General features: G+C 34.5%; 1 protein-coding gene across 1 annotated transcript; it reads right to left on the bottom strand.

Moving 5' to 3' along the window:
* Positions 1-2,050: 2,050 nt before the first annotated feature.
* Positions 2,051-4,141, bottom strand: LOC142518229 (endochitinase At2g43590-like). Its single transcript, XM_075620972.1, has 3 exons — positions 3,695-4,141; positions 3,490-3,607; positions 2,051-2,491 (listed from the first exon to the last, which is right to left on the bottom strand). Exons 1-3 carry the CDS (start codon positions 4,110-4,112, stop codon positions 2,200-2,202), a joined length of 828 nt encoding a protein of 275 aa, XP_075477087.1. The 5' UTR covers positions 4,113-4,141; the 3' UTR covers positions 2,051-2,199.
* Between the last annotated feature and the right edge of the window lie 16,248 nt (positions 4,142-20,389).

Below are 20,389 nucleotides of genomic sequence, written 5' to 3' on the forward strand. Positions count from 1 at the left end.
TATAGTAAATATTTTTTAATTAATTTGGTGAAAGCTTGAAAAAATTTGCATCATATTAAAATATTATATATATATATATATATAAATATATATATATATATATATATATACGAATTTGTTACCATGCACACCAGATGTGCAGCGTATCATGAGCACCGCCACGTGGTCAGCATTTTTTTAAAAAAACAAAACAAAAAATTTTGTGTGGTTGTGGGCGTGCCACGTAGGCAGACGCCCACATGTGTGCAGGGTATCATTGCTATATATATATATATATATATATAGTTTTGATATGATACATACTCATCGTGCATACTTATTTAAGCACCACATACTATCAAATTAATAGAATACTGCCTCAAATTAATAGAATACTGCCGATTAAAGCCTCCTCATTTCATTTAAGTTAAGACACGAAATTTGAATCCTTTTTATTTGACTTCGTCAATTTTTTATAAGGACACAGAAGGAAAGTTTTATTCAAATTCATTTAAAAATCCAAATGAATTAATCATTTTGACTTACCATTTTGGTGGATTACATCATACATGTAAGAGCACTACCCCATTATAGAATCAAGGGCCCAAATTTAGCCTTACATACATGGGTCCACTAATTTTTTTAAAATCACTTGTGTGTGTGAATCTTGTCCATCCAAACCATATGGGGGTAGTGCCCCACATGTAGCATCGAAGCTACCAACTATTTTTACATAAATGATAAGTAGAAAGACAGTAAGAACTAGAATGGTAAGAACTAGAATAAATAGTGCAGTAGCAATAAATGCAAGAATATTTACTTCTTTAATCTCATCGGCTTTTTTATATCACAATAACTTGAGACGATGAGCCGATATTTATTTATTGGATGTAAATTTTTCAATGTTTCATTATATATAATATATTAATATAAGTATCGATCTTTTATTTCCCTATCTTTCGTCTCAAAGTTTTTCCAAATTTTATGTCTTTCAGCTTCTCCTGATTTTATCACAATGCAATCACATCCAGGGGCAGAACTGACCTTTTCACAAAGAGGTATAATTTTTTAAAAAAATAATAATTTCTCGTCGAATTTTTTAAAAATAAACTATAGTTTTTTTATATTCACTCATAATAAATAGTAATCATAAAATTCAAAAAAACAAAAATATATCCATACACACGCATATATATATATTATATATATGTGTGTGTGTGTGTGTATGAAAGATAAGTCAGTTGAAACTAAATGGTGGTCAAATAATCAAACAATACCATGCAAATTCAAAATGTAAAATTTGTACCAAATTATAGTTAAATCAAAATATACATAAAATTGTACATAATAATAAAACAAAAAAAATGTACAAATTTATATTAAAAAAAATTAAAAATAAAACCAAAATGATATTGGTAGTAGCAAAAAGTTTACAAATAAATGGGGTAAAAGTGATAAACATAGTAATATTTATAGATAAAATTATTATTATTAGTATACAGTACAATGATAGCAACTTATGTATTTGAGAACTAAAAAATTAAAAAAAATAAAACATTATATTGGGTTAGATAGTTGATTAACAAAAACAGATTTTGAGATTTGAAATATAAAAAAAATTATCCTAATTTGATCCAAAAAATTATAATATTTTTATATAAAACCTGTCAATGAAATTTTTTATATATATAAAACGCACATCTATATCTAATTTTAAATTATTAAAGTTCATCATATTTGTACATACGCAACACGTGTGCCGGACGCCAATAAAAATAAAAGATGAGATATTCTCTACGGTTTTATATATATATAGTTATATCTGATTTCTTCTAAATTTTAACTAAAGACGTGATGATTTGAAGTTAAGACTAATTCAACTTTTATATATTATAAATATTTAATATTTCACATGAATATATATGAATCTATGACTATATATTAAATGGGATGGGAATACCAACTGTGTATTTTCAATTTTGGCCCAAATTAATTATGAGATAATTGATAAATTTTCTCCCCATGACTAATGTATATATAATACTTGATACATGCGAATCAAGGTAATAATATTAACTTAAGCTTGCATATTATATTTATTAAATAACTAATTTTAAATTTGTTTTTTTAATAGGAGTTTTATTTATTTCAAACATGATGTATATGCTCTTTTCATCAAGTTTTATTTCATATATTTATTTATAATTTATCAGATTAAGTCTAGCAACTGATATTGGGACCAGGATCAACTCCAAGTTGGCTGCAATAGCTTCTGTAATATTGGACACGAGAATTGACTGCACCCGAGTTCCCTCCATTGCATTCCATTCCGTTAATGGCTCGAATCGTGGCCCCGAATCCCTGTCCAGAAGTTATAGCAATATGGCAATTGTTCATCCAGAACCAGAGGGCTGTCTTGAAAGATATGACATTTTCTCTAGCCACGATATCGGGGTTGTTTAGCCCATCGAACCCGATGCTTTTCCCGGCTGCCCCGTAGTTGAAGTTCCATGTAATTTGAAGCATGGTTCGCTGTCGCGGTCGCGGAGATCGGAACGGATGCTACCGTTCCAGTTACAATGAAATTTCGCGGAACGGTCGTGGAACGGGTATTTTAAAAAAATATTATAAATATATAAAAATTAAAAATTTTGGAAAATATTTAGAAATATGAAAATTAAAATAAATATCATTTAAATAGATTATTTGATGTAAATAAGAAATTAAAATATTTTAAAAATTTTATTAACAATTTATTGAACACAATTTATATCGTCATTATATTTAAAATATTTCCAAACATATCAAAAATTAAATATACTATTAAAAATTATTTGTATTTAATTAATTAAAACTTTAAAATATTTTTGATTGGATATATATAAGTTCGCACAAATTTGAATCAATTTAGAGTGATGGACTAATAATAAGCATCAATCTTATATAAAATGATGTTACAAATTATTTAACATCAATTAAAATAGAAATATTTTATAATTACCTTAGTTTTTTTCACACTTATTAATGAAAATTTCTCAATAGAAATAGTTTACTTGCGGTCTCTTCTTTACACACAGATTTTTTGTTCTTGTTGCAGCTGTACAAATCCCTTCCGTTCCGTGCCGTTCCGCGTGTCCCGTTCCGTTCCGCCGTTAAATCCCCGTTTTCGGTATATGAAACGCCGATACAAGCCATCAACCTACACATTCCGAAACCTCGTCAAGGTTGCTTGCGTTCCGGTTCCGGAACGCCCGTTCCGACCGTTCCGTTCCCGTTTCGTCCAACCATGATTGCATCCAATGTAAAAGAGTGTGCCTCTTCTACACATAACCGTTCCGCTCAGCCGTTCCGTTCCGTATCGACGTTAAATCGCCGCTAAAAAGTCGAAGAACAGCGCTACAAAACAATCACCGATTTGCCCTGGAACTTTGGAACGGCGGTCACCGTTCCCGTTCCGCAATGGCCGTTCCCGGCCGTTCCGGCCGCGTCGCGGCCATTCCGGCGAACCATGAATTTTGAAGGGGACCTCGCCCGTGGTAAGCCTTTCCGGACGCACACGGATATTGACTGTTACTGGAGTCGCAGTAGTTTCTAGATGCCCCGTTAATTTCATTTATATAGCACAGACCTGCATTAGGGATCAAAATTAATTGTTGGAGTGTAATGACATGCCTAAAATGCATGAAGCATTTTGCAAACCTTAAATTAAACTTACTTCCAGATTCGTGTGCGACATTAGCGAAGAACGCAGCAACCTCACGCCTAGCAACAACATCTTTAGACCCGCTGGCGAAAGACGGATATGAGCCGGCCGCAGTGAGAAAAGTTGAGCGGGTGTAGAATCCTTTCCCCTCGCAGCCTCCACCTGCCCCATTAGCGATCCCATTGAAAAATGCATCAGTCACTATACCGGAAACTTCACTTCCACCACCACTTGGGGATCCATAGCATGGGCCGGATCGGCATCCTGTGCCACAATAAGCGGCGGTGCTGCCACAATAGCCGTATTGGCTGCAACAAAGGTTAGACGCGCAGCCACAGTTTTGCCCGAAAGCCAACTCCCCGGCAGTGAGAATTATAGCTAAACAGGTATAAAATGTGACAGAACATTTTCTTGAGCTGAAAATGAACATTTTTAAGAATGATTGAAGAAAATGTGGAGTGTGTGTTGATGCACTAGGGAGGGAGGGATTATGGGGTATTTATAGTGGAAATTGGAGATATATTAGTGCGGATAGTATGGAAATATAGTAAAAGTGGAATTAAGTGGAATGACTTTCTACCGAGACCGCTTCTAGGAAAATTATGGGAGATACTAGAGTTCAAAATTTGGTGAGAACAAAGTTACAGAACTCACTTATTTAATGGTTATTTTTAACGATACATTCTCGAAAGAATCTGTTCATATAACTTATACAGTGTGGTTTATTTTACTAGTACGGTTTGCGGGTTATTGTATGAGCAAGGAAATTTACCGGCCCATTACGTAACGAAAGATAACAGCGTGGATTTCAATGTCATAAAAAAAATACATATGTTTAATTTCAAATAATATTGCGATTTGTGATATGTTTCGTGGATAAGGGATCATATATTATATTCTTAAAAATTTAAGAAATTTGAATTATATTTATCTGGATAGATAAAATGTGTATATAATGTATTTTAAAAAAAAGGACGTGCATGAAATATATTCTTGAAAAGAATTATTTGAATTTGAATTTATTGATTGCAGTTTGTAGTTTTGAAAATTGTTTTGTCTTTGTGACAAATGGATATCATTTATTATTGTTTCTTCAAAGTTTGTCCTAAGGCTGATAAAAGAATATGGGTACAGGGTACAAGAATTTTAGAAAATGTCGATCTATTTATATCCCACGTATAAAACCCATTAGCGACGAGAGTTTAAATTTATAACAAAAACTACAATTTTATTGATCTTGTAAGTAGATCTATTTTGAATTTTAACATTTACTAACTTGTATTTTTTTGGGTTTTGGTTCTTTATTTCCCAAAACACAACTAAATCCATCAGATATTATGATGTTCTCCTACGTGATTCATGTGACAATAAAACATATATACAAATATTAAAATCTACCTATACAAAAATAATGGGAAACAAGTATTGACGTTGTTTTACTTTGTTTTGTCCTTTCGATCTTTTAGCTTAAATAAGTTTTAATGTGTGAAATATATGTTTTCTTCTTTCTCACAATATGTACCAAGTAAGAGAGCATCGGAGTCAAATAAATCATATCAAATGTGACTTCCATGTGTATATATAGGTATATATTTCCTTTTTCATGTGTTGGGGGAAGGGTTTAATTATAAACACACTAAGTTCAGTATGACCCACGCCTTGTTGGAAATTAGGAACAAATTTTTTTATTTTTTATTTTTTGTCCATTTATATGGGAGCAATTACAAAAATGAGTCGGTCTCATATGTACCACGTAGACTTGTTTTATAAGAAGTAAAAATAATAATATTTTTAACATAAAAGTATTTATTTTATGAATCAAGTTGGGTCTGATCGGATTGGAAATTAATTTTAAAAAATGACATGAAACAATCTCATAGGATTTTTTGTGTTAAAAACTGCTACCATAATTTATACATGGTAATCTATACATTTGTATAAAAGTTTCTATAGTAACTGATATTTTAATAGCATATAAATTTTTAAAATTGTTTTTATGTATAATATAATTTAATAATATGGTATCTGTGTACTCTAGATGAAAATTTTAAATAAAAGTGAAAATTACTGTAAAAAATATATAGAAAAAATTTTATGAGAGTTTTTATGATCGGCTACAATGTTTAGAGTTGGTTGAATAAACATAGCACAAAATTTTATGTATTGAAATATGTGGCGCTCTCAATAGGTATAAGCAGTAAGAAGCTAATATAGATTTCTTTGCATGGGACTATCTCTACGAGTGCATAAGACAACCTTTGAAGTAAGTGCGAAAATAGTGTTCCCGAACTCAATGAATCTAGATACTTAGTGAAAATGGTAAACCGAAATCAATATCAAGAATATAAGTTTGCAGGAAAGTAAAAACACAAAGACGTCTTTTTGGAAAGACAGATCATTTTTATGCCTCTCTTTCTTCTGTTTCTAAGAAGTATTACTAGAAGAATTTTACTGTTACAATAGCTTATAGAATCCACTTCGACAAGACTTACACAAATACCTAATTAGCTTTAGAAATTTTACTGTTACAATAGCTTTAAACCGTGGCTATATTGCGACGGTCTGTTTATATAAACCTTCGCTATTTGTTCCCCAAACCGTCGCTATTTGTTACGGGTTTTAAAAAACCGTCCCTATATGAAGGCGACGCGACCTTCGGTTACGGACCACCAAACCGTCGCTACAACCGTCGCCTCACCCCTATAGCGATGGTTTAAACCGTCGCGAACCCCGTTTTTTTTTTGTAGTGTAATAAAACTCCAAGTAAATAACATTACTTAAACAATTGAGATTTCCGTGGAAAGGCTCGTTCACACAATTGCAAATAACTCACTCTTTAGAAGAAAAAAAATACTTATATTGATAGTGAGCAAATGATATGCACAAAGTAATACTTCAAATGATCTGAATGTTTTAAGTGTGTGCTTGTCAGATAATATTGATTGCAGTGTGTATAGAATCATTCATGAGTCTTGAATTGACTTTATATAAACAAGTAACAACTTGAAAATTTGAACACTTTTATAATTTACTTCGCACGCTGTACGTCTTTATCTAAAAATAATACTGAGTTTCACGTGTCTTTTGTCTCTCGCAAATATGATATGTCGCAATAATTATCCGGTACATTGGCATCAAATAACTACTTTTAATTTGTCTTTATAATATAAACTTTTTTTCAATTTGAGATGTTCATGTAAATGTTACAAATCATTTAATAATAATTTCAGAAGATTACTGAAAAAACAAAGTCGTGATGTCTGCTGATAAGATGTAAGACCGACAGAAGCAGTAGTAAAGTGTATGTGATTTTAACAGTGTCGATTTGATTGATCATTTGTTATGTTTTTTCTACTATATCACGAAAACAAAATATTATCCGACAAGAATAAATTGAAATAGTAGGATTGTTTTTATTTTTAAAATTTAGAGAGCCAACTATCATCACGCTCATATTAATGCCACATCAATTTAATAATTTTAGGGATATTTAATAATTAATTTTGCATTAAAAATAAATTACAATATGAAATAAATTTGAAAACAAAGTATTTAAAATAGAAGATGTTGGGATCGGAATAGAGTTTAGAGAGAACAATAAACTCTTTTTAAAAAAAATCAAAGATGAGCTGTTAAGACTAATATCCTTGAATAACTGACTTCACTGGACCACGAAAGTATAAACAATTGCGTAAACTATCCGGTTAGGTTAGTGATAAAATATATATTCAAATAAGACAAAAAATGATAAGCAACGGCCGAAAAGATAGAGTATGGTAAACTAAATTAAAAAAAATTATGAATGCTTAGAGATAAATTTCACTTGAGAAAATTAAAAAATTTTGATTTACAACTATTTATTACAACTCATTTCAACTATGACTTATCAAATACATAAATTGAAATTCTTAGTGATCACTTTAAAAATATGAATGTTTTAAAAACTTCGGTTCACCAATAGCTTAAGAAATAACCAATGATTAGCTTGTAACGGCTTGAGTTGTTGAAGTAGTACTGAAAGATCCTTAAATGATACGAGGAGTTCTTATAGGAAATTGCTAATTGAACAGCTTGAAATTGTGATCACTTAAGTATGCCCATAAATCTTGTAATAGTGCAGATTGAAGGATGAGCGAGAGTTCTTCTAATAAACTTGAATATGCATTCATATATGAAAAACTCCAACGATCTGAATTGTTTTTCAATGATGATATGTACTTGTCTCCGACATAATGGTCTTGTTTTTATCAGCATCGTACACTATAATAAATATCATTAAAAATATCCTACGATTTTTCGGCTTTAGCTCGAATAATCTTTGAAAAGTATTATTACTTAGATCACTTTGGGAAATATTTTTTCACATAAGAGTTTGGTGATGTGGTGTTCTTCATGCTAAAACATGTAATCTTAAGAACAGTTGAAAGTAACATATCCTCATTGATTTGCTCATTTCTGACCGACACTTTTGTAGTAACACTCTTCATTTAATATGACTGATCAGAATTAACTTAGATGATCTGTCAATTATAAAGAATGATACACTGAAGCGGCTGGATTTTGTATCAGCGATCGGAAAACCTGAAAAATATATAATCTAATGACTAACTTCTTGAAACAGCTTGACACTATAATTTTATATTAAATCAAAACTTAGAATAAATAAAATATTTTAACCTTTCATGTCACGCCCCGAGCCCGGGCCCGCGGCTGCGTGACTGCACAATGGGCCCCTATAGTAACTACTTCGTATTCGTCCCCGCTTTACGAAAATGATTAATCCAAGTTGCTATAGAAGTCAATTGTAAGTCATTATAAACTCATTTTAAATCTTTCATTTTTCAGATGTGGGACAAGGGTTTCACAATCACCCCTCCTTCAGAACGCGACATCCTCGTCGTAGCCTGATCCCTCGATCCACCAGCACCGAGAATCTAGAGGTGGCTCCTACAGGTTCAAGAGGTGGCTCCCGTCATGTAGCACTTTGCCCCACAGGTTCAAGAGGTGGCTCCCATGCACGTAGCACTTTGCCCCGCATAGCACTTATTTCTCGGTGTTCCATGCCGGTGACCGGCTCTGATACCATTCTGTCACGTCCCGAGCCCGGGCTCGCGGCTGCGTGACTGCACAATGGGTCCCTATAGCAACTACTTCGTATTCGTCCTCGCTTTACGAAAATGATTAATCCAAGTTGCTATAGAAGTCCATTGTAAGCCATTATAAACTCATTTTAAATCTTTCATTTTTAAGATGTGGGACAAGGGTTTCACATTTCATTTAACCGAAGATAATGCATATCCAATTGTGAGGCTCTTTTGTGGATATTAATATTAATTATATACTGTTTAAGAATAATTCTAGATGAAAAAATTCCTAACTTCTGACTCGGTCCAGTCAAGAATAAAGTCTTTGGCAAGTGTAATGATGAAGAGAATATTAATGGGCCAAAAACTATATAATGATTCGCATTGACTGGCAAATGAAGACTCAATAATTTAATTTACCTATTCTTTTCTTACCCTTTTTACGTGGGTTATTTGGTATTTAATTTAAATAGAAAATATAGACATTTGATGGTTAGTTTTTAAACGAATTGATTCAAATACCTTTCATATTTATTATAGTAAAGGCCACCTTTTGTTTATAATATTCTTATTTTATCACTCTACCATGATAATAAACTATATTTAATATTTTTCTTTTATATAACGAATTGATTTAATATTTTTATACACAGTTTAATCTATTGAATCTAATAACATACGGTGATTGATGATATTAAATTATGCTTAATTTAGAAATTTAAACAATATATATACACAAATTTAATAACTTACACCTATGGAAAAGAGTTTGAACATAATTTAATAACATATACACAAAACTATATTTAATACTTTTGCAATGTGATTAGATTTTCAATTGTTTAAACATAGCTATGATAAAGTATGAATAATTTAATACTTACATCTATGGAAAACAATTTACTATAATATAGTGGAAGGAGTAGCTTGGATGGTAGGGTATGATGAATATCTATCAAGGGATCAGGGGTTCAATCTATTTTTGTTTTTGTCATCCCAACTTTGAGTATATCATATATGATATGCTCAATGCGGTTTACCTGGTTAACGTGGTATGATGCTACAATGTTGATCATTTAGGTTTATTCATAACGTACCAAAGATAACGGCTGTTTACTTCATTAGATTCATGCATGTTTAACCGTTGGAATACCTTCTCAATGTATGAGCTTTTATTGAGGAAGAGAGTTATCCTTTCTCTATCTCTGTTTATTTCCATCAGAAGCATTTTCTTAGCTTTTCCCAATTCCTTCTTGTCAAATTTAGAACTTAGCATCCCTTCAACAGTTTGAAGATCACTCTTGTTTTTACTTGCTATTAACATGCCATCAACATAGATGAGCAAGAAAGTCATTGATTGGGCACCTTCATTCTTCATGTATATGCAGCTGTCAAACTTACTCCTAGTGAAGTTTATATATGTCATATACTCATCAAACCTCTTGTATCCATTGCCCAAGACTTTGCTTGAGTTCATATAGGGATTTCTTCAATAAACACGCCTTGTTTATGTTGTTTGTCATTGAGTAACATTCAAGTTGATCCATGAATATGGTTTCCTCAAGTTCACCATGGAGGAAGTCAATTTTCAAATCAAGTTGTTCCAAGCCTTGTATCTTACGTTCACAAAGCAGATTTTTCTTGTTACAGTTTGCTTTCTTGTTCCAAAATTTACTCATTTTGCCTTTCGCAATATGCAGGACTCAAAAGGCTCCAAGCCTTGTATCTTACCACCACAAAGCAGATTTTTCTTGGACAGTTCAATTAGCCATTTTTCACTTATGTGATCAAGTCTTAGATGTCATAGTTGTGGGGACCCGGACGCTGATCATCTTCTTAATCATTTTTGGGATTTAATTATCAATTAAGATAAATAGGGTCTAAATTTTTTTCCTTTCACAATGCAAGGGCGGAACGTAATGGAATTTAATTAATATACATATCAGTATAAAAATACAATTCTGTACAATACACATTCAGACTAGACTAAGGTTCAACTACTAGATTCCAAGTGTTAGAACCATATCTACAACAAGTCCGGAATCACCACGCTAAACTTGTCATCTCTAATCATCTTCTTGACCCCGATCATGTTCCACATGTTGTCATGCACACATACAAACAAGACAACAGCCGGATAACTCTAGTGAGAATAAATCCCAGTATAAACAATGTGTACATGCCATGGTATAATAAAGCATTAAACAGATATCACTACATGTATTATAATCTGACAATGCGAATCGATATCAAACTTTAAATAAAACATGAATTGAAATCTACGAAACATAAATTATAACAATCTGTAATTCAACTCATGACTCGGCATCTCAGACTCGACTCATCTCCCATCTAATCTAGGGATCCCGGTGAATAAGAACGTAACAGGTCTCTCACCTACTACTACCGGTCGCGGTGGCGGTACGTTCTTATTTTTGGACTTTGGTCTAGTCTATATCGAATAATCTGTAATAAGGATGCTATTCGTATCTGAAGCATCTCGATATACCAAACGTCCAGTGCCTTGGCATGTCTGTCCAAGACTAAACCTATTCTGACAATGTGCAATGGGCCAGTGACTCCTCTGTCATAGTCTAGCCCCTATGTCAGTGACTCTCACTCAATAGCTCTCTGCTTTCTACTTTTTAATTCAATAGAATAAACATAATCATTAAAACACAAAGGTATAAAAACAATACCATACAAGTATGTGGTTTAGGGAAACTCGAGTTAAATCTAACTCAAGTCGATCTCCCAGTTAACATCGATTTATACCTTTCTCTTCTCGATCTGACGAAGTCGAAGTTTCGGGTTCAAATCTGTCCATTCCCAATCTAGCAATGACAATCGAATATGTATAATATCAGTGAACAACTCAATTCAATACCTGTTCTGATCAATACTCAAAGCAACACATAATCTGATCAATGTCAACGACATACAATGCAATCTCAATCACTATTGAATCTGATCAAAATCAATCTACTGATGTCTCGACGGCATAACAATACGGTCTTGATAGCCCCGTTAATCTCAACATCACATATATAATCATACAACTCATAATCGCTATCAATACGAATCATAATCTCAATTCTGTACAGTCTCGCAATACAGGCAATACAATATCAATATATTCGAATCAACAACTCATCTGATCCAAATCTGAATAATATCAATATACCCAGCGATACAGTATAAATCAGATATCAATTCCAACACCTCATAATCGATAACAACATAATTTTGATATCAAAACTGGTATAACCACAATTGAATCAACTCTGAAAATTCATAACAATTGCATAAACAGTATGTTCTTTAATCCGGTTTCGATTATACGATGTCTATTGTCTCGAGAACAACATATATGAATCATATTCAATTCCATCAACATCATATTTTCAAATCATCTCAAAACGTAATAAAACTTACGTCCTTGTGTAGCTCGTGTCGAGAGGAACTCAGAATTGAAGTCGGATTCAAAATCGGACGGACGGATTTCTCACATTTCACAATTTAACCTACAAAAACAAGAAAGTTTTTTCCCTAGAGAGTCTCGGCTCTTTTCTCTCTGAATTTCGAAAGAAGACATCATATATATACTGCATGCAACACCAGGAAACGTGGCTTATTTTTCATGCTGCACGTCACACCGCGGGTGCGCTCACTTTTGCACCGCGGGTGCGCTTAGTGTACTGATATACATCAAATTTTCCAGAAGCTTGGACCGCGGGTGCGCTCCCTTTGGTACCGCGGGTGCGGTGCACGTTCTGCCCCAAAAACGTACCCTACTTCCCTCCAAGCGCGGGTGCGGTAGAAGCTTAAGCGCGGGTGCGGTGGCTATTGAAATAAAAAATCCAACTTTCTGCCCTTACACCGCGGGTGCGGTCTACTTCTTGGCGCGGGTGCGGTCTCTCTCTTTGTCAACAAACTCAATTTGCAACGTCGCTTCTCCACGTCTGTTCTTCCATCGCCTTATTCATAATATATAACAATTCAAAAGTATCAAACTAAAATCCCGGGCATTACATTTCTCCCCCCCTTAGATATGAGTTCGTCCTCGAACTCACAGGTAATCCTATCATATACATCAGAAGAAATGTTTAACAGAGTTTAATCCGAAAACTCATCTCAATGAATCATTTCTGAAATCTCAATCTCATAGCGGATTCTTTCTTTTGGATAGTCTCTTTGATATTCTGACAATCTTACTATGTTTTCAACCACAGAATAATCTTCATTTTGAAATATCTGTCTTTTACGGATCTCTGATTCCAAACTGGAATAATAATTCAAAAAGTATAATATCATAATATCCTTCGGAATAACCCTGTTCAAATCAATCTTGCAATACTGGCTATATAACATCCCTATATACCAATCCACAGCTCATAACAAATCAACACCATCAGCTGTTATCAAATCTGTTTAACCTAGTCAAGGATATATTCTATTTTCAGTCGCAAATACTAACAGTCATCGTCCGACGTTGGCATATTCAGTCTGTTTACTCTGAGCTGTTTTCACATTCTTCTAAATCAGTTACATTTTCTTAGCCATATCTTTGACCGTATCCGATTCTATCTTAGGTATCTCCAAGGTATTATCATTATATAAAGGAAAGTTGGAATCTGTATTGTACAATGCCTCGGAAGAAGCTATCTCATTATTCATCTGATAGCTATTGTCGTACAATCATTCACAAAGTGACAACACATCGTATCAACTAGTGCTAAAATCCAGCCCTACAGTTCCTGGATACCCTCCAGTATCAGGATAGTTGCTCCAACTATCTGTCGATCTATAGACGATAAGTGAAAGAGTTCATTGTATACTCTGCCAAAAGTACAAAATCAAACGAAATTACAATCTGATATAATCAACATTGGCGTTCAGTACCATCTATCCTCTTTTCTGACATAAATCTCCATCGACTGGTCATATCCGTAAGTCTTCATGTACAAATAATATATGCAAATTCACGCAATCTATTAACAACAATCACCTCGCATCACAATTTGAAAAGATTTCGGTGGTTTCATTACGAAATCTATAGAAAGGTACTCCCATTTCTATTCAAAAATCGATAATCGATATAACCAATCTCCTGTTTTCCCATCTTCTGCTACTAAAAAGGATATTGAATCAACCACTGTGCGCTTCTGACCATATCGGTCATTTCAGATTTGAAAAATATCTGGCACAACTAAGTCAGTTATTATCATACCAGACAGTATTACTTACCTGATATTCTGATCGACACCCTGTTCTGACTATCGATATCGAATTCTGTAATATCAATCTGAAATATTCGGTGCAAAGAGACGATTCTGTCACATATCTGTTACTCTGATCGATGCTCTGCTGCTCTGATCCTCATAAACGGTAATTTCTGATAATACTGTCAATTTGGCTACTCGATCATATCTTCGATGTTGTTTAAATTAACTGCTATATCATCTTCGAATATAATGTCCCCCAAACAATATAATCTGTCTTCAATACTGTTTTAGAACAATAACAATTCTCAAGCAATTTCACAGCAACAGTCACATATCATAATTTGCTAACCGCAGACAAATATGAATTTTTGACTTTTCTGCCATCGGTGTCGTTCTCAATCACTGATCATGGCCTTAGCTGTGCTAATATCAATCGGTATACCATATTCGGATATCACATACTTGGAATACAATCTGTTTCAATTAAGATTCATATCTGAACAACTTCTGTATACAACAATTTCAGTTCTCAGATCCTTCAATACAAAATATTCGATTCAGTCAGTCATATGCCACGAGTATATCACAAAATATCATAGATAAACGGCATAAAATCATCAGAATACCTCTGAATACAGGATTCATCAACCCATAATCAGAACTGAAGTATTTTACAGAGAACATACAATCAGATGTAACTTTCGGTCAGTAAATCTTCTAACTGATATTTCAATTCTTTTAAATCAATCAGTATCATTCTGTACGGACTTCTAAAATAAAACTAGTACCTGGTATCAAATCAAGGCTGAAATCACTCTCTCTGATATAAGGCAAATCCGAAATTTCATCTAGAAAGACTTTAGCAATTCTCCTGCTACTGACCAATCAGCTTATGGTATATTCATTTCCAGTAATCAACGTACATTATTCATTCTTCAGCCATTTCAGGTCCGAATCTTACCATTTCCTTGTAAGAATCTACAATAGCTCTGTACTTGTTCCATATATCCATATCAATAATGCTGCCAGAATCAGACAATACAAGTACAACATAATCTAACTCAATCTCATTCTCATCTTACTGCAGTATACAATATTTCACAGAATGTCACTGATATCAAATCCTCTCCCCAAAAGGTAAATAGATCAATACTACAGTAAATACAGACCCAATAGATAAAGCATGTCTCAATGCAATTCATACAAAATTATGTATAAGATGTATTAATATCTCTTAATACATACTCAAAATAATCATAAAAGAACAGTTACCTGTCCGTATCATCAAGTGCATCCTGGGTCTGTCCCTCTGTCACTACAACCAGATGATTCTGCTCTATGAAATCTCCAGGAATCTCTCTGTGGACAAACTCTAGCAAAATGTCCCTGCTGTCTACAGATATTGCATCTATCAGTCACTCCCTGGCATTGCTCCGTGGGATGTCTCCCTCCGCAAGTTCTGCAATAAATTCCCGAATAAATCGGGCTAGAACCATTGGAGCTAGATGAACTGCTCCCTAACTTCTTGAACTCCTTCTTTCGAGCTTTCAACTGTTCTTTCTTTCCACCACTGCTACTGCCAATTTCGATTCTGGGAGGCAGTTGTTGTGGTCTCGGTGCTGGAAGAACATACGAGGCTTCCTTTTGTCTCATCAGAACTGTTTCTGCTCTTCTAGCTCTGTTCAGAGTATCAGCAAAGTTATTAGGTTGTTTCACATTTACCAATGTACGTATCTCTGGATTCAATCCCTGAATGAACTGATCAAATACAGCTGCATCATTCCTAGCCACGTGAGGGGCAAAACGTATCAAGGTGAAGAACTAGGCCAAATACTCATCAATATTCAACTGACTCTGTCTTAGATTTGCAAACTCTGCACCTTTATTCTGTCTGTATGATACGGGAAAAAATCTTTGATTGAATTCAACTTTAAAAATTTTCCATGTAATCACTGGACCACGCTGTTCTAAGGCTTCTTTGGTTACCAGCCACCAACTCCTTGCGACTTCCCGTAACTGGTTCCCAATCAGTTTAACTCTACAATCATCTGTGAAATCAAGAAATTCAAATAGCATTTCCTTGTCATCTAGCCAATTCTCACAATCCACTGGCGTCTCAGTACCCGTTAGAATCGGCGGTTGAAATGACTGAAACCTCTTTAACTGTGTTTCCATCAGAGTTTCTCGACACATCTACCTGATCAGTCGAAGTACTACCTCGTTCTGGAATCCTGCGAGGAGGTATATCTGATAATCACAAGAGTTAGCAATCACATGAGACAAATCTGTCTCAGTCCCTTTCTGATCAGCTTACCTCTGATCAAGAATTGGTTCTGATCCCTTTTCAAATAATACATATTACCAAATCATCTCAGATATTCAGGTAACATGTATTTAAAAGCAGTAAAACATAATATCATGCTAGCATATACAATGTAATTCAACATCATAATAAACCACATGCAATGAAAGAAAACTCATTTTACATCGCTCAATAACTTCTATCTCAGTCTACAGAACCTAATGCTCTGATACCACCTGTTGTGGGGACCTGGACGTTAATCATCTTCTTAATCATTTTTGGGATTTAATTATCAATTAAGATAAATAGGGTCTAAAATTTTTTTCTTTCACAATGCAAGGGCGGAACGTAATGGAATTTAATTAATATACATATCAGTATAAAAATACAATTTTGTACAATACACATTCAGACTAGACTAAGGTTCAACTACTAGATTCCAAGTGTTAGAACCATATCTACAACAAGTCCGGAATCACCACGCTAAACTTGTCCTCTCTCATCATCTTCTTGACCCCGATCATGTCCCACCTGTTGTCATGCACACATACAAACAAGACAACAGCCGGATAACTCTGGTGAGAATAAATCACAGTATAAACAATATGTACATGCCATGGTATAATAAAGCATTAAACAGATATCACTACATGTATTATAATCTGACAATGCGAATCGATATCAAACTTTAAATAAAACATGAATTGAAATCTACGAAACATAAATTATACAATCTGTAATTCAACTCATGACTTGGCATCTCAGACTCGACTCATCTCTCATCTAATCTAGGGATCCCTGTGAATAAGAACGTAACAGGTCTCCCACCTACTACTACCGGTCGCGGTGGCGGTACGTTCTTATTTTTGGACTTCAGTCTAGTCTATATCGAATAATCTGTAATAAGGATGCTATTTGTATCTGAAGCATCTCGATATACCAAACGTCCAGTGTCTTGGCATGTCTTTCAAAAACTAAACCTATTCTGACAATGTGCAATGGGCCAGTGACTCCTCTGTCATAGTCTAGCCCCTATGTCAGTGACTCTCACTCAATAGCTCTCTGCTTTCTACTTTTTAATTCAATAGAATAAACATAATCATTAAAACACAAAGGTATAAAAACAATACCATACAAGTATGTGGTTTAGGGAAACTCGAGTTAAATCTAACTCAAGTCGATCTCCCAGTTAACATCGATTTATACCTTTCTCTTCTCGAACGAAGTCGAAGTTTCGGGTTCAAATCTGTCCATTCCCAATCTAGCAATGACAATCGAATATGTATAATATCAGTGAACAACTCAATTCAATATCTGTTCTGATCAATACTCAAAGCAACACATAATCTGATCAATGTCAACGACATACAATGCAATCTCAATCACTATTGAATCTGATCAAAATCAATCTACTGATGTCTCGACGGCATAACAATACGGTCTTGATAGCCCCGTAAATCTCAACATCACATATATAATCATACAACTCATAATCTCTATCAATACGAATCATAATCTCAATTCTGTACAGTCTCGCAATACCGGCAATACAATATCAGTATATTCGAATCAACAACTCATCTGATCCAAATCTGAATAATATCAATATACCCAGCGATACAGTATAAATCAGATATCAATTCCAACACCTCATAATCGATAACAACATAATTTTGATATCAAATCGGTATAACCACAATTGAATCAACTCTGAAAATTCATAACAATTTCATAAACAGTCTGACCTTTAATCCGGTTTCGATTATACGATGTCTATTGTCTCGAGAACAACATATATGAATCATATTCAATTCCATCAACATTATATTTTCAAATCATCTCAAAACGTAATAAAACTTACGTCCTTGTGTAGCTCGTGTCGAGAGGAACTCAGAATTGAAGTCGGATTCAAAATCGGACGGACGGATTTCTCACAATTCACAATTTAACCTACAAAAACAAGAAAGTTTTTTCCCTAGAGAGTCTCGGCTCTTTTCTCTCTGAATTTCGAAAGAAGACATCATATATATACTGCATGCAACACCAGGAAACGTGGCTTATTTTTCATGCTGCACGTCACACCGCGAGTGCGCTCACTTTTTGCACCGCGGTGCACGTTCTGCCCCAAAAACATACCCTACTGCCCTCCAAGCACGGGTGCGGTAGAAGCTTAAGCGCGGGTGCGGTGGCTATTGAAATCAAAAATCCAACTTTCTGCCCTTACACCGCGGGTGCGGTCTACTTCTTGGCGCGGGTGCGGTCTCTCTCTTTGTCAACAAACTCGATTTGCAACGTCGCTTCTCCACGTCTGTTCTTCCATCGCCTTATTCATAATATATAACAATTCAAAAGTATCAAACTAAAATCTCGGGCATTACAAAAGTCTTGATTTGTTATCTCGGTTTTCTACATTAAATTATCCACCCAACACCGTATTTCCCCAAAGAATGTACAAAGAATTCTTTCTAACGACTCTCATGACAACCAGAGATTCTCCAAATTCTTTCATATTCCCATTATCAGATTTGAAAGCATATACATGTGATTCAAGAGTGCCTAAAAATATAAGGTTTCTCTTGAGTTCAAGGACATACCTAACATGTTCTTAGATTCTGTCTACACTATCATGCATGCGCGGCATGAGAGTTCTTATTCCCTTTACTCTACATGAATTGTTATTTCCCAGAATGATCATAGCTAAATCTGATTCTTGTAGGGACACAAACCATGATTTTGAAGGGCACAAACCTGAGTCTAAAATCCACTCATTCATTGTATCTTGTTCTGAAATGGCCAGTACTTCTGCCGAATCATACCTATCAGAGGCCACCAACGTCTCACCATTATCTTTAGTTTTTTCTAGGTCCCTTTTCCCGGTCCGAACAGTCACATTTAAAGTCCCTCCTTGTGGCATAGAAAACACTTGTATTTGGGATGACACTTAGATCTTGATCGATTCCTGGTGCCCTTCTGCTGTCTTTTATCAGATCTTCCCCTAGTATTGAGGCATTCACCATGAACATGTCCATGTCATTGATTTATTTTTATTTTTTTTTTTGTTATTCCTTGGCCTTGATGGCAGATTGCACCTCCTCAGGAGTGATGGATTGTGCCCTTCCATACAGTAAAGCATCTCTGAAATTCTCGTAGGATTTGTAAATAATTTAACAATATCAATACGTTGTCATCCTCTTCTAGTTTTACTTCGATATTTTCAAGGTCATATAAGATCTTGATAAAATCATCTATCTGATCTGAGATGTCTTCCTCTTCACCAATCTTGAAAGAATATGGCTTTTGTTTCATGTACAATCCGTTAGCAAGAGATTTGGTCATATACAAGTTTTCAAGCTTACTTCACATTGCATGGTTGTGATTTCTTTTGAGACTTCACGAACTGGTTTATCACCCAAGCATAGAATGATGGCACATTGAGCCTTTGCTATATTAACAGCCTTCTTCTTTGAATCTCCTGAGATTGCATCTTCTCCCTTCAAGGCATCGACTAAGCCTTGTTGAATCAAAATGGCACGCATCTTGATTCACCACAACTTGAAGTCATTGTTTTCAGTTAACTTATCGATGTCAAATTCCATCAATCCCATCTTCTCAATTGATTGTCGGCCGTAGTTTCATTTCCCACAGACGACGCCAATTGCTGAGAATGTGACCGGAATATAATACCAAAAGATGTACCAAAAGAACATCCAAAATTTCCAATTATAAACCAGGATGTATGCGTGTGGTGTGTGAATTTATGAAGCGAACTTCCAGGACTTCTGTATATAAGATCATGGACGTTTATACCATGACCATGCACAACGTAAACTTGAACTCGGGGCATTCAATAAATCAAGATAGAAAATGGAGACTAGAGCGAATTACGTGGTTCGGTAACAAACGATCTACATACACATGAGAACAACCTAAATCCTTTATTGATATTCACAACAAATTTGCATATACAAGAGCTTTACAACAGAAACCTACAAAAGAAAATGAGAAAAACTCTATTGACCAAGTTTTCTCTTGCTTCTCTCTTCTTCACATCACGCAATTGTTAGTGTATTTAGAGTGTATTGAAGTGATGAATTCT

Source organism: Primulina tabacum, chromosome 11 (assembly GCF_025594145.1).
Source record: "Primulina tabacum isolate GXHZ01 chromosome 11, ASM2559414v2, whole genome shotgun sequence".
In the NCBI taxonomy this organism is placed as follows: domain Eukaryota; kingdom Viridiplantae; phylum Streptophyta; class Magnoliopsida; order Lamiales; family Gesneriaceae; genus Primulina; species Primulina tabacum.